The 15,781-nt window shown below is 36.6% G+C and overlaps 4 protein-coding genes across 4 annotated transcripts; all 4 read right to left on the bottom strand.

The window, feature by feature from the left end:
* Window positions 1–328: 328 nt before the first annotated feature.
* On the bottom strand, window positions 329–3,598 carry LOC124641500 (death-associated protein 1). The gene is made up of 2 exons (XM_047179583.1): window positions 3,408–3,598; window positions 329–2,840 (listed from the first exon to the last, which is right to left on the bottom strand). The coding sequence occupies exons 1-2, from the start codon at window positions 3,457–3,459 to the stop codon at window positions 2,587–2,589; spliced, it is 306 nt and encodes a 101-aa protein (XP_047035539.1). The 5' UTR covers window positions 3,460–3,598; the 3' UTR covers window positions 329–2,586.
* Window positions 3,599–4,168: 570 nt separating this feature from the next.
* LOC124641441 (protein tyrosine phosphatase domain-containing protein 1-like) lies at window positions 4,169–8,226 on the bottom strand. The gene is made up of 9 exons (XM_047179509.1): window positions 8,220–8,226; window positions 7,531–7,714; window positions 7,149–7,269; window positions 6,656–6,827; window positions 6,184–6,317; window positions 5,747–5,857; window positions 5,302–5,439; window positions 4,729–4,881; window positions 4,169–4,325 (listed from the first exon to the last, which is right to left on the bottom strand). Exons 1-9 carry the CDS (start codon window positions 8,224–8,226, stop codon window positions 4,170–4,172), a joined length of 1,176 nt encoding a protein of 391 aa, XP_047035465.1. The 3' UTR covers window position 4,169.
* A 588-nt stretch (window positions 8,227–8,814) lies between these two features.
* LOC124641520 (retinol dehydrogenase 12-like) lies at window positions 8,815–10,056 on the bottom strand. The gene has a single exon (XM_047179615.1). The coding sequence runs from the start codon at window positions 10,039–10,041 to the stop codon at window positions 8,980–8,982; it is 1,062 nt and encodes a 353-aa protein (XP_047035571.1). The 5' UTR covers window positions 10,042–10,056; the 3' UTR covers window positions 8,815–8,979.
* Window positions 10,057–11,377: 1,321 nt separating this feature from the next.
* Window positions 11,378–12,689, bottom strand: LOC124641522 (retinol dehydrogenase 12-like). The gene has a single exon (XM_047179617.1). The coding sequence runs from the start codon at window positions 12,525–12,527 to the stop codon at window positions 11,538–11,540; it is 990 nt and encodes a 329-aa protein (XP_047035573.1). The 5' UTR covers window positions 12,528–12,689; the 3' UTR covers window positions 11,378–11,537.
* Window positions 12,690–15,781: the final 3,092 nt, after the last annotated feature.

Genomic DNA, 15,781 nt, shown 5'->3' with positions numbered 1-15,781 from the left:
ATTGAACATCCTTGGCAGTCGTTACGGGTAGTCAGAAGCCAGTAAGTCTGACACCAGTCTAACCAAGGGGTATCGGGTTGCCCGGGTAACTGGGTTGAGGAGGTCAGATAGGCAGTCGCTTCTTGTAAAGCACTGGTACTCAGCTGAATCCGGTTAGACTGGAAGCCGACCCCAACATGATTGGGAAAAAGGCTCGGAGGATGACTTACTAAGTAATTTTCTGCTAGCCTGTATAATCACCTTCGGGGTTTACACTTCAAATGTTCTTTGTAATGATAACTTTGCGTAAATTGCAATAAGAAAGAGAAGGGTCAGAAGAAAAAACAGATTTGGTTTTATACCAATTTATTTTATAACTATTAAAAATATAAAAGAAACACTGCTTAAAACACACGGTCAAATGTAAAACATTATAGACCAATATTAATAATGTAACTTTTTTTTTTTTTTTTTTCGGTAATGCAATCATAAACTTAATGTTTAGGAATGTGAAGAAATGCTTTATGTTCTAATTTAAAACGATAATGGCTTAGCACCAAATAAAAATTATATTTAATTGAAATTATTGCTCGGAAACTAGCTCCTTTTAATAAAATTTAAACATTACTTACAATGCCAATTCAATAACTTAAATATATTTTTTTCAAACCCAATACGGACGTTAATAAATTCCCTGTAATATGTCGGGACTTATAAATTCTTGAATTTTTTTAAACACTAAATAAGAAAAAAAAATACATTGATGACCACTTTTTAAAGGCAGTCAGAATAGCATAAAAATTAAAAAAAGACAATTTGTGCAAAACTACTTGCAGTGGACTTAAAAACACATTTTGTATCATTGACAACAACACTGGATATCTATGTACTGAACTATCTACACATTTATATGTACCATAATATGTATTATATCGCTTCATACACTTTCAAAATAAATCTAGAAAAATGGTCTTTGCTCACACTTTGTCGCTAGAAAACTCAAAAACACTTTGTAGGTTTCCATTCTCTTTTTAATCACCAACTCACATTGAACAAGAGTGTGGTTATTAACGCTTTTGCTTTTTCTGTGTGAGAAGAGGCCTGTGCCCAACAGTTAGTTGATAAAAAAGCTGATGATGATGCTTCACTCAAGAACTTTTTATTGGAACAAACAGTGTAAGCAATAACCATTTTATATCTAAGTACAATGACACATTAAAACATTCAATGTTTGAAGATATATTGTGTTTTACTCATCAACTATATGAAGTTGATATAGAGCTATAAATACATAGATATTATTTGCGCTTATAGAAATTATTTTTGCACAATTAATGCACTAATGTGACGCACACATTTCGAGCGCTTGCTCCAACTTTTCAGTAATTTGATCCACTTATTGTAGCTTTAAAGATTTTTTTTTCCTTTTTAAATTATATCAGGCATTTCTATGAATAACAGATGTTATTTAAGTTTATATATTTTCACCTATCTAAAATAAGAATAACTAATTTAACTAGAATAGGAGGAAGTTTTATAAATGTCTATTTTACTGTTGAAATGCCTGTTTTGTAAAGTTGGTATTTATAAGCCTTAAACTGATTAGGTTGTTATAACAAGACACAAACAGATATAATAAGACATTAATAAATAAAGTACTTATTTATAATACAAAATATTCTTAATATACCAATCTAATCACTAGGCTGTTTACATGGTCATAACTTGGCAACATTCAGAAATTAACATAAATGAATTGTTTTAAATGCTGGCAATACTTGCGTGTTTGTGTAAGTTAACACAATGTTGCTTAGTTAGGACCATGTATGTTTTAGTTTTGTTTACATTAAGAATTTGAGCACAAACAATAGATTGTAGATTTTATAGGATTATGGAATGTTCTGTTAGCACAAGTGTTCTATTGTAATCAGAGAATGGAAATGTTTAGGATGGAATATTCCATATAACATTAATGATAAAAATAAACACACTGAATAAAATAGATTACCACTCAATCCTTCTCTGCGTTTCCCAGCATTGGGATGGTAAAAATGATGATGAATAGATTAAAACTTTAATTTTGTAAATACGGACAACCTATTGATAGGTGCAACATTATTGTCATGGTAGGTATTATTAATTTTTGTTTCCATTCAATAGGTTGCCTACTTTATCTATATAAGATAACCTTATCAAAACAAACAGTTATAGATATGTTTTCCATGTTTGTGTCCAAAATACCTAATGTAAACAAGTAGTATGATAATTGTGAGTTATCAAGGTGTATAGATAAATGAACAGAAAATCTTTCAATTTTATAATACTACTATTTTAAACGAATATTTTGATGATACTAGCAGTTTTTTATATCTTTTCAGAAGAATTTAAAGTTGCAGTTTGACTAGAACAGTCAGTAACTGGCCTCTTATTTTTTTTTCTAATAATATCACCATGGCAATATTAAACTTGAAATTATCTTGACATAATTTTATGTAACTGAAGATTGTTTTTTTTTTAATATCAATAAGTTTTCAATATAACTAATTCTGAACATTTTCTGTGGATCTACCTAACAACCTCAATGCCTTCTGATATGTCGAATGTAGTCTACTTCCGGGGTTGTTGAATATTTGTTTGAGGCTTGAAGTTGATATGCGCTGGTGGTTTCGGACTGTGGGCCACCTGAGCAGCTTCCGGAGTAAAGTCTGCGTTACCTCTGTTAGGTGCCCCCGAGATTGATACCGGGTTTGAAGGAACTGGTGAAGGTCCTGAGAGACCAGTTAAGTCCTCATTTGCTGGCTCTTTGCTGTCCTTTGAGTGAGGAGTCTTGTGCTGGGTGATTCTCATGCCACCAGCTTTCACTGTAAGGGGTAAATAATACTATATGTGAATTGTATAGACCACGCACTATGTGAAAATTGATTCAGTTACGGTCTTTGATTGAGGTATAAGTATAAGATAAAGTTTTGCATTTTAAAGCATTTAGCAATAAGGAAAATGATCAGAGTGTAAACTATAAAAGAGTTTACAAGTTATTCCTGTTTCAGTGCTTTCGTCTACCGGTTTTTTTTCTATAGAATAATATGTTAAAGAATGGGCATAAAGCTGACCGCTTGACGACCTTGAAGCTAACAAGTCTTTGTTTAACAACACGCAACCATTCGTAACATAGAGCACACATAATAATGACGTCATTATCAAATTCAAGGCAAGCTTGATTGCTTTGCAGTTTATAAATAAATCAACTTGTTTACTTCGACACGAAATTATTTTCCAATTAGGATTATTAACAGTAACGATTAGGTTAATTAATGAAGTAGATGCTTATTATACTGCCATATGGCATTGATAACTGTATTTAAGAAAAAATAATCAACGTTTACGCTTGATTATACATAAACAAAGGTAAACGAAAGTTAAGTTTATACCTGCCGGGGGATGGCCAGCTTTGAGCTGAGAAGTTTCTTCAGTTGACGACATGATGGAAACAGTTATATTTTTATTGTAAATAATAAAAATGCCAACGTTGCACTACACAGGTATAGATAATATTGTACTTCGTTCGACGTGTATAATTACGATTCGATGACACGACACAGGCTTCGGCCACTGATGGCGAAATGTCAAAATTTTTAGTGATGTGCTTCGGTTACTAAAATAGTAAATAGTCGATTTGCTATGTGATTACTAAATAGGTTTCTTTCATCTATTTATTTTACGTGTATACCTTGATTATCATCATTGTACATTATGTAACATTTAGATTTTAGCCTTTCTACTTAGTAAATTATGTATTTGAATCTTTTTAGAATTTTTGGAAAGACTTGAATGTATTAGATGCCAATAGGACTCTATTGGTAAAATATTTTTTTACTATAACGCAAATTTCAACTAAAATAGAAAAGATGAGCATGTCTAAATGTTTGTCGTTTCAGTTGATGTTATTCTATGCAAATAAAATGTAGATTTAATAGGTAGGAAGACCCCTTATTACCCTTACTTACTTATTCCTTTGTCTATGTACGCGCTTTCACCCCAAAACTACTGAACCGATTTAAATCAGATTTGGTTATAATCTTTAGACCCAAAATCACTTATCCGGGTGCGAGAAGTAGTTTCTACTTGGCTTACACGTAGATTCTACTTAGCTTATGTAAATATTTTAAAGAAGAAATGAAACCACTCAATATTTATTTCCAAGCCTTTATTCTGAACCTTCGCTGCGGTACCACGACATCGGCATCATCTTTCCCAGGCTTCATCATATCTTTCTGCAGTTCCACTATCATACGCAGCATGAAGTTTATCACCTGGCTGCTGGTGCCTTCTCTTAGTCTTTGGAAGTCCTGCAAAGGGGTAAGACAGTTAATAGGCTGCAAAGAGTTTGCTTATATAAAATCTGTGAGAAGTGGACCTTTTGAATAAAATACTTTGAGATATAGCTTTTATGGGTGAAATCTATACCTAATTGACTTGCAGAAAAATAGGTTCAATATTTAACCAGTTTTTATTTTGGACTCTTTCACCTTAGGAGTGCAAATTCTCTTCGAAGAGGACCGTTTAGCACTACAAAATAAACGGATGACTCTTGGGTTGCAAAGGTATATGATGAGAGCTCTAGTGTTTTTGCTCATAGATTTTTTATGGGTATTATATTTCTCTTGAACATTTTGACTCTCTTGGAGACACTATAGCAGTAGCAAAGTTCAGAACCGCAAAGATATTTGACTAGATCTATAAAACAGTTACCTTGCGGGTAGGAAGACAACGTCCGTTGATGCTAACAGTCTGATGCGTGAGGGAGGCGAGGAGTCGCTTCAGGATGTCCACTTTCTTGTTGGCAGCGAGAGGGCGGAGACGTGTCACGAAGCGGAGGAGGTATTCTAAGAGCATGATGTCTTCCTGAAAATTGATTGCAGAGTTTTTAATAAAGGGTCTTGGCGCACATTCCTAACAATTATGTAAATAGGTCCTGACTTGGCTATGGGATTGTTTCCTGGTGTACATCGAAATCCAGAAGAAAAAGAGGTATGGGTTTAACTCAGTAGAAGCCGACGATACCTATTAACTTGGTAAATAATTATATTTTTCAGGACATTGAGATCAAGAAGCAAGCTATAGGTACCTATTTTTTTTCCAGTTACGGTTGCCTTTAAAGTATCTTAGGCCGGAATTCACCGAACGTCACTTTCCTTAAAACAGCTGTTTAGTGTGAATTTTTAAGAAACTTTGGCGGTGAACTTGGGCCGTAAAGTGTTCGGTGACTAGTTCTTAAAATTGTTGTTTTTAAAATCGTAAAAATAAAACACTGATTTAAATCACCATAGTCAATGCCAGCACGCAAGACTCCACATTGTACGCTCTGCCCACAATGAGGGAGAGATCCTCTCGGTCCAGCACCGGCTGCTTCAGACCCTCCAGCCATTCAAACAGCAACCCCGTCAGAATCGTGGGGTCGTTCTGAAATGGAGATAAATTAAAGTCAGTCAGTGTTGTACTTAAAACGTGCGTAGTAACATAAACAAATATATAGGCACTTCAATGTAAAACAACTCATGATGATGCCCCAAAATGGATTTTTTATTTTTTGGTCTCTTATCTTTTCTTCTTGTTCAGTTTCTTTGTTCGAACGCTCCAAACTCAGCAACTAAGAGAGTCATTTGAAAAATTATTTCAGTTGTACATGGATAGCCCATTTATTGAGGAAGGCTATATGCTCTTATCCGGGAGCGTGGCATACCTGGTAGATTGAGATGTTTTTCGTTACCTCAACATTTATTTTATCGAAGGCTTCTCTCTGTTGGTTGATTTCGTTGCGAAGTTGCTTTAAATATTTCATCCTTTCTTCTGGAAGACTATGATGGTCCACTGTGAATGCCTGAAAAAATTAATGCGAAGTGTAGATAATTTGCATATACATAAGTATTTTATATATACGCAGTGCCTTTGAACTTGATTGTTCGATTTTTCTTCTTGCCTCATCAAATGTGTACATTAACTGTAAGTTAAATAAATAAGTAATTCGGTATTTCCAGGTACTAAAAGTAATTTCCCCAGGCAGTGCCGGATTAAGGTAACATGATGCTCCTAAGAGTCTAAGCAATTGCTTAGTATGCTTCTAGGCGAATTCAGGACTGGTTCCAAGAAACGAGGTTTTTACAGTGTGAGAAAAATACCTTCTATGATCCTGGTTTTTGGCCTTACCTCATAAATCTGCAAAGCCGGCAAACTGCCGTTGTTGGCGGTGCCCGTGATACGGCTGACTGACTCCAGGTTCCTCTCGATATCCTCCTCTACTGGGTCGCGCCATTCCACCATTGGCAGTGTTGGAATTTGTTCTGGAATTGTACAAATATGATTTACAACATTCATGTTTTTCAAGGGTTTTATTTTCTAGCGAGCGGCAAGACGCCTTTCTTGGAAGGGTAATTTTAACGGGACCATCATACTCGGGATGGAACTGTCTTACTGTTTATATTTTTCAAGTCTCTTTATTTTATAAGTCTATTTATTGTATATATATAGGTATGTACCTAACCATGGACGTTAGCAGTATCCCACTGCCGTTAAACGTAACTTATATAAATAGAATATGAACCCACAAGCAGCAGCACTGAAACTCATAAATTGTCAAAGTCAACGTTAGCAAGGACTTTATAAGACCTCAAGAACTGACCATGTTCAGTAGTGGCTTCCTCAGGAGTGGTAGGGTCGGGAGGTTTGCTCTTCCTCAGCTTGTACACCATGAAGGACTTGTAGAAGGGCTTGTTCTTCACACGGAAGTCCAGCCCCACGCTCTGCTGGCACCCACATAACTTCAGAAGACGTTCACATAGGCAGTATACTATCTGGAAATGATGTCGGAAAAAGTTTTAGTAACTTTATAATTATGAAAGTCTTACAAACTTTCCTTTCTCTTTTTTCTGTGCAAATAGGGTCTTACTTTCTATAAGAGTTTTCAGTAGCTTAGGTATAGTATTTGAACTAAATAATTCTGACTTCGGCTGTGTTTCTACACACTAAATGAATGCTACAGAATGCTTTTGTGGCTTTTAGGTGGAAAATATTCCTCTTCATTGGCATTCTACAAATGGTAGACTCTTCGAATATAATACCTAGGTGATGAATCTTTTAGTTCTAGGTCTAATCTAGTTGAATAATCTACTCACCTTTGGCAGTTCCCTGAAGGCTCTCTCTTCGAGTCCGTGCAGAGTAGCACGCTGTCGATACAGGTATTGTTTTAATGTAAACTCCGACGTTTTCCTGTCTTTTGTCAAATTTAGAGTTTCTCTGTAAAATAAAACCATCATTATACTCCTTATTTTTTACTGGCCCCCTATAAACAACTGGCTTCTTATAAAGAGAAAAAATGCGAGTTAATCACTACGCTTGCTCAAGTCGAATTGGTTTCTTTAAGTTCTCCTTCGAGTTTTGATCTGTTATTTGTGTCCACAAACCATTTTCGAAGGCGTGTTTTTTAGCAGCGATCTAATTTCATTGCTAGGCGTACTGTACCGATTCTCAGTATGAAGATATGAATGTAATACTAACTTGGAACTAAAAACGATAGTCTGCGGCAACATATAGTGTTCAAACTGCTGCACACATAGGATCTGGCCAGACGTCTGCACAGACTTGGGGCGCTTCTTACGCACCAGTCTGATGGCGTCATTCGCTCTGATCCTCAGGGAGTAGACTAGGTAGCAGGCTATCAGGACTCCTGTACGCCCTAGCCCTGGAAATAAGAAATTTTATAATGTTAAAAACACCTGTGACATGCTATGGTTTATTGCAAGAAGAAATATTTTTTCCGGGTCTTCAAAAGTCTGGTTGCTGAATGATTCTTATTATGTGAATGTTTGAACTTCTGGACTGAATATTAGAAAGCTGAAGTGTTTGTTTTGTCCGAACTACTGGGTTGCTCTTAGTGGTAGAACACGCAAATCCCGAACGTTTCTTGTTCGAAGAAGAACCTGAAAATGAATAGGTACCTAGTAAGCACACTGAATTAAGTTTTTTTTTATCTCGTCTATTTTTTTTTTTCATTTTGACGTCAAAAATAACCATTGTAGGCGAATAAATAAATGTATAACTGGATTTTATGAAGCTTTTATTACTTTACATTCTAAAGACGTCAGCACTGCAATGGCTTTTCCTTAAAGATTGGACAAAGATATACATAGTTGAGTGATTGTTGCATTAATGGTTATCATGGCCACAATGTATTCGTGTTTATTTACCTATCATGAACAGATGTCAGGCCTATTATAAACACTCAAACCAAAACTACCGAACCGATTTAAATGTTTGATACAGCTCGAGAAAGGACAAAGGATACTCTAGTCTAGAGTCTAGACCAATACATACGATAGTTTAGTGATTTAGCATCCCTACGTGTCAAGTCTTTTATTTATTTTAGAAAATATAGACACAGTTTAGTAGCACCTACATAAAGATAATTAATTGAATAATTATGCCACATAGATATTGTAGATAAACCGGCTCTGTTTATATTTTAAACGATCACAAGCTACGCATGCCTACGAAAGAAACGGGTCTCGTCCGTCTAAGCCGTGATGAATTATGGGATTGGACTTTGGTATAATTATAGCTTCTCTAGTCCAGCTTTCATCTTCCTTGTTTTCGTATTCTAATTTCTTACATAGACATACCTAATTTGGATCTACTTCAGTGCTACCGTAAAGCTTTTCTTCTACAATTTTGGTTTGCCACAGTGGGCATAGATGATCCCATTTAGGGCTTATAAATGTATCTAGATGTTCTATGTTTAGATCTAATTGAAGAAGATAGGGAAAAAGTAAACAAAGGTTGTTGTTGTTTGAATTGACTATAATATATGTTTATATGTAGTACCTACTTACACAATGTACATGCATTTGACCTTCGAACTTTTTCATTTAAAAGTTTATTAACTGCTCGATAAAAATGCGCAATATCATTGACTGACCGGTTCTTAACCGCAACCAATTCAAAGGTTATTTAACTAGTTATCTTCAGACTTTTGACCCACACATCTTCGACCAGGTCGTCGTCATCAGCGAGGGTGCTGTACCCTGCTTCTGTACACTCCATGAAGTATTTCCCCGTCACGTGCTCCAGCTCCTCAGCCAGGCAGCAGTGCAGTGTCGTCTGAGCGCCCTCTTTAGGCGTCTTAAACGAAAACATATCTATCACTAGATCTAACACCTTCTTCGCCGATGGCGGAAGCCTCTTAAATATATCAGTTCTAACAAAACCAGGATGTAAGGAGTTGACAGTCACACCTGCAGGTAATCTCTTGGCTAACGCCTTTGTCCACAGCACATCACATAACTTACTCCTCGAGTACATTAGCATCTGGTTTTTGACTCCTTGCTCGAGGGGCAAATGCATATCACTGATGCGGATTTTTCCAAAATGATGGAGACAAGATGACACTATAATGATCCTGCTAGGTTGAGAAGCTTTCAGTTTGTCTAACAGCAGGTTCGTCAGCAGGAACGGTCCAAAGTAGTTGACTTGCATCACCACGTCGACGCCATCTCCAGTCAGTTTGCATTTCAGGCCGGCACAGCCAGCGTTGTTGACTAAAATGTCGAGGCGATCGTAAGTGCTGTTGAAGTCTTCAGCGAATTGTCTGACACTGCTGAATCTGGCGAGGTCTAAGTGTTTGTACACGACGTTGTGGTTCCCTGTGGAGGCTGTGATGTCGGCGATGGCTTGTGCACTCCTGTCCTTGTCTCTACACGCGATGACGACGGCGGCGCCGCGCGCAGCTAGCTCGCGGGCGGTCTCTAGCCCGATGCCTTGGTTCCCGCCAGTCACCAGCGCGACCTTCCCGTCTAGCCTCACGTCAGATTTACATACTCCTTTCACGGGCTCTAATTTAACTTTTATGTATATCGCAGGCAATAATATGAGCAGAATCAAAGCGAGGAATAAAACGAATACTGTTGCCAACAATAAGTATAAGATAGTGAGTATCAGTTGCCGCTTTGGGGTCGTCGAGGTTACTGATCCAATGGTCCGCGTGAATAAGCTAACTCGTATTTTAATATTCATATTATGCGTGCAGGGTCTTAATCACCCAATTTATTTTGGTTCGGTTAAAAATTGTCTAGAGTTCCGTAAACAAAATGGATGTTTATAGATAAAATACAATAACGCTTTTATTTTATAAAAACAACTCACTACTTGGGTACGTAGGTACTGCAAAAGTATTAATTACGTATGGAACTAGCAAAGCGCCTTGGGGCAAGTTTTCCTTTATTACGATTTTTACCTTGAGGAATACGTACCATCCAGTATGCTCAGCTCAGCTGTCTACCTTTGAGATGATTGAGCCAGAAAACGAGGTTAACAAGTCGTGGGGATATCTTTCAAACGAGTCTTGAGGGTCAAACCACACAATATAGATAAGAAAGACTGATTTTTGGAATTGTCAGATTTTGGCTAACCATTAGTTTCAATGATCTACAAATTACCGCCAAGACTGAAGCTTACCCTACCTACCGTTGTTAAGAGTTTATATTTTAGTCAGTCGTCTAAAACTGCATGAGTGCATGCGGCTGTTACTGTATCCTTGAGAAAGGCAACTAAAGGTATCACAAGTAAGCTGGGCATCGAACCTTGGACTATGCATTTAGGGCACTCATTACCTACTTCTTACAATGTATTTAATAATTGCAATAAACTTTATTAGTGGCTAAGTACCTATAGCCGCATGATCTGATCGAAATAATTTATGACTCAAAGCCTCAGTGGTTTACAAGAAGACTATAGCTACTTTATTTTATGGTGAAACACCTGAATCAAATGTCATGAAATAGTGTACATAGAGACAGATCGAATTCTAAAGACAGACTTAGTATTAACAATACTTTTTGTTTGGGTGCACTCGAGACGTAAGTAAACCCGACAGCCATTTATTTAGTAGTACCTAAAAAGAATCTTGCATCAAATTGATTGTTGTAGGTTCTATCATTTTGCAGTTGTTTACAAAAGGTGACGGAATATGGTTTAGCAGTAGACTTTCTTCTTCGTTTTTCTGCGTTGTTCACAATTTTATTTGGGGTCGGCGCAACAGCCTTAGCTTCCATTCCTCCCTGTCACTTGTCATACTGACACTCACTCCCTTCCTATTCATGTCATCTTTCAGGCAATTCATCAGTAAGTGGCCTATATCACCTAAAAGGAAAGGTCTAAAATCGAAATGGTTCGTATCACACATGGTTGCTTCGACAATTTTTGCTCTGAACTATGTTGTGGCCTATGTTCAGCAGTGAACGTCCTATGGCTGAGATGATGATGATGATGATGTTGTGGCAGCTACTGAAGCCCCCACAAGTCTATCTGCACTTGAATTAGGGATTCAAGAAGCGTATTTAGGTATTTGAACTTTAATACTAGTATTCATTAATGTAGATATATGTATGTACACTAGTGTAATTTAATTTACCTTTGTTTTCACAGTCGTAGGTAAATGCATTTAATTAGTATAACAATATGTTATTTACAATGGTTTCGACTTCAGTGAACCAGACTAGATTCGTTAAACATTAGGTATTGGTGATTTTTATACTATTGTTCCAGACTTCTTCGACCAGATCCTCGTCATCAGCGAGGCTGCTGTACCCTGCTTCTGCACACTCCATGAAGTACTTCCCCGTCACGTGCTCCAGCTCCTCAGCCAGGCAGCAGTGCAGCGTCGTCTGAGCGCCCTCTTTAGGCGTCTTAAACGAAAACATATCTATCACTAGATCTAACACCTTCCTCACTGATGGTGGAAGCCTCTTAAATATGTCGGTTCTAACAACTCCTGGATGTAAGGAGTTGACAGTCACACCTGCAGGTAATCTCTTAGCTAACGCTTTTGCCCACATTACATCACACAACTTACTCCTCGAGTACATTAGCACCTGATTTTTGATTCCCTGCTCGAGTGGTAGATGCATATCACTGACGCGGAATTTTCCGAAATGATGGAGATAAGATGACACTATGATGATCCTGCTAGGTTGAGAAGCTTTCAGTTTGTCTAACAGCAGGTTCGTCAGCAGGAACGGTCCAAAGTAGTTGACCTGCATCACCACGTCGACGCCATCTCCAGTCAGTTTGCATTTTAGACCGCCGCAACCAGCGTTGTTGACTAAAATATCGAGGCGATCGTAAGTGCTGTTGAAGTCTTCAGCGAATTGTTTGACACTGCTGAATCTGGCGAGGTCTAAGTGTTTGTACACGACGTTGTGGTTCCCTGTGGAGGCTGTGATGTCGGCGATGGCTTGTGCACTCCTGTCCTTGTCTCGACACGCGATGACGACGGCGGCGCCGCGCGCAGCTAGCTCGCGGGCGGTCTCTAACCCGATGCCTTGGTTCCCGCCAGTCACCAGCGCGACCTTCCCGTCTAGCCTCACGTCAGATTTACATACTCCTTTCACGGGCTCTAATTTAACTTTTATGTATATCGCCGGCAATAATATGAGCAGAATCAAAGCGAGGAATAAAACGAATACTGTTGCAAATAATAAGTATAAGATAGTGAGTATCATGTTGCCGCTTTGGGCTCGCCGAGGTTACTGATCCAATACGCATCGTGAATATGTAAGCTTACTTACCTACTTTGAATATACACGTGTAGAGGTTATCACCAATTTTGGTTCAGTTAAAAATTACATATGTACCTACTTAGATTGATTCGCGTATTTCTTTTGCTAATTTATTGCTAATGCCTGTAGCAATTAGTAGTAAATTTATATTTGTATCATTACCATTTATCCCTTTGGGGTTGTCCTAACTTTCTGAAGAACGAACTTTTGGCTTTTCGCTAACTGTATAAACTGCTGCCAACGGCAATACAGCGCCTACTGGTAGTAGTATAGTCAGCATATTTAAAACTCTCGTTTCCGAAGAAGATTTTAGTCTAAACATTGACCAGAGTCCTCTAAACTTTCATCGACCCTGCGACTCTTACTGACCGATTAAGAATGGCAAGTATGTTTACACGTGTAAGGTGACCAGGGCATCGAACCCTAACAATTCAAGGGTGCTCAGAATTACTTAGAGTTCGGAATAGTAAACCGCGGGACCGAGTGGTGTGGTGTACATTTGAAAGAGATTGTAGAAGCTAGAATAATAAGAGGTCCGCTTAGCGACAGCATCATCCCTTTTAGTAACATCAATTATGATTATAAACTTAATGAGTGGTTAATAGATAATTAGTGACCAATTAAAACACTTAAACAATGAGATTACCCGCAGGATTTCTCTGAATTATGTTATAGTTATGAAAGTAATTAGTATGTAATTACCACATATTTTTTAATTGATATACATAAACTAAACAATGGATCGTCGCGTCTACACTTATTAAATACATTATTACTGCAGGGCGTCAGGCGGATTTAAGAAAAGTCAGACACGAGGGCTTATTACGTGATAAATACTATAATTAGCTTACTCGATAAGAAGAAAATTATTTATTCATGCATGAGAAATAATATTCATAGAAAGATTTAAAAAAAATATGGATCAATGAGTAGTTTGTAGCATATGAATAGATGAAGTATTAAGGATGGATGGAAACAGAGAGGTAGACGAAAGAAATGATAGTCAGGTTGGCTAAAATATGATCGTGAATTAAGAATTATAAGTGAATGCTAATATGATGGAGTTAAAACATATTACGTAGCTCCCAGATGAAATTGGAAATAAAGCAAGAAGAAAAAGAATTAAGCATGTAACTATGCAGAACGCAAAAACTAATTTGGATATACATACATTAAATTCTAGATCTACCTAGATGACATGATGATAAGTGAACTGGATGAAAACCTGATGCCGCTCGGTGTGCAATTGGACGACCAGTCGTAGATAATGCAAGTCAATTAAATAAATAGACATCTATATCTAGCAAAGTATTAGAGTCGACAAACAGAGTAGATGAAAATTTAACGTACCATCCAACCACACCATATGAGATAGCTAATATTATTAATAAAATGGCAAATAAAACATCTTGCGGCCTTGACGATTTACCAATATCTATTCTAAAGGAGAATATAGAGTTTTTAGCTTTGCCTTTATCAGATTTTCTTAATAAATGTTTTGAAGAATCAGTCTTTCCAGACCAATTCAAACTGGCTAAAGTAGTTCCAATATTCAAAAAAGGTACAAAGACTGAACCGAAAAACTATCGACCAATATCTTTATTACCCACTTTATCTAAAGTGTTTGAAAAATTAATTAAACATAGACTAATGGCACATTTAAATGTAAACAAAATAATTAATCTAAGACAATTCGGTTACCAAAAAGGCGTCGGTTGCTCTGATGCCATAGACACTCTTATAAATGACATAATTCATAAATTAAATGACAAAATGAAAGTTGCTGGGTTATTCATCGACCTCAGCTCTGCTTTTGATACAGTGGATTACGATCTTTTACTTAATAAACTAGAGCACTACGGTAAAAGGGTTCAGAGGAAAGTTTTTACTACTTTTAAAATCTTACCTACAAAATAGACGAATGTATGTAGAAATAAAAAGTGTTGATGATACTAATCATGAAGTAGTGAATACGTCTAAAATTGCAAATGTAAAACGCGGAGTACCCCAAGGCTCAATCCTTGGACCTATACTTTTCATTATATTCACAAATGACTTAATAAATTATATGCATAATGTACAGCCAGATGTTAGACTTGTTGTTTTTGCAGATGACACAAATATAATAACTGCTGCAAATGACTTTTAAAAAAATTTGACAGCAACTGTAAATAAGTGCCTCCAAAATCTCAGTGACTGGTTTTCAGCCAATATGTTAATATTAAATACTAGTAAGACTAAAATAATTTTATTTAAGACTACAACTTGCAATAGAGATAATTTAGATGTACAGATCCAAGGAGATAAGATCGAATTAGAAGACAAAGCCAAATTTTTAGGAGTTATCATAGATGCGAATTTAAATTGGAAACATGAACTCGCTGCTGTTGACTCTTCTGTTTCATCAGCGTGCTATGCACTCAGGAGCCTTAGAGATTTTTTGGATCTTAAGCAGCTTAAGCTATTTACTATGCACTAGTAGAATCTCGTTTAAGATACAGCATCATGCTTTGGGGAAACAGCTACAATTATAACAGCCAGAGAGCGTTTGTCTTGCAAAAACGTGCCATAAGGACTATTGTTAGGATCGCACAGACCGAGTCATGCAAAGAACACTTTAAAGTATTAAAAATACTAACAGTTCCAAGTTTATATATATTAACTGCTTTAAGTCACTTTGCTAAGTATATTCATCAGTTTGAATCACAAGAGGAAAGAAAGATACGGGAAAGTACAAGAAGGAAAACCTTCAAGCACAAGATAGCTCCAAATTTTAATATAGCTAAGCAACTCCGGGTACCAAGCAGTGGAATTGTTTAATAGGCTACCAACTAATCTCAAACTATTAATTAATAGCCCTAATTCATTTAAAAAGGAATTAAAGGCATTTTTGTTAGAAAAATGTTTGTACTCTGTATCAGATTTCTTACAATTATAACTGTGTCAGGGAATTAAATTGTAACATAATTTTAACTATTAGTTGTAAGTTGTATGTTCTACACAATGTAATGTTGTTCTGAATAAATAAATGAAATGAAATGACTTAAAGTAATTTGTAAACACAAAGCAATTGTTTGCAAAGTTATCAAGTTGTCCTTTCTCATTTGTCTGTTTTGACCACTCTAAGTTCAACCATTGCATAGGTGAAAAAAGTCAAATACTGTAAAAACTTCTGTTCTATCGAGTTTTTGCCGTTT

Source organism: Helicoverpa zea, chromosome 22 (genome assembly GCF_022581195.2).
Source record: "Helicoverpa zea isolate HzStark_Cry1AcR chromosome 22, ilHelZeax1.1, whole genome shotgun sequence".
Lineage (NCBI taxonomy): Eukaryota > Metazoa > Arthropoda > Insecta > Lepidoptera > Noctuidae > Helicoverpa > Helicoverpa zea.
Note: the sequence above shows the minus strand (reverse complement) of the source record. Positions and strands in the feature narration are given on the sequence as shown.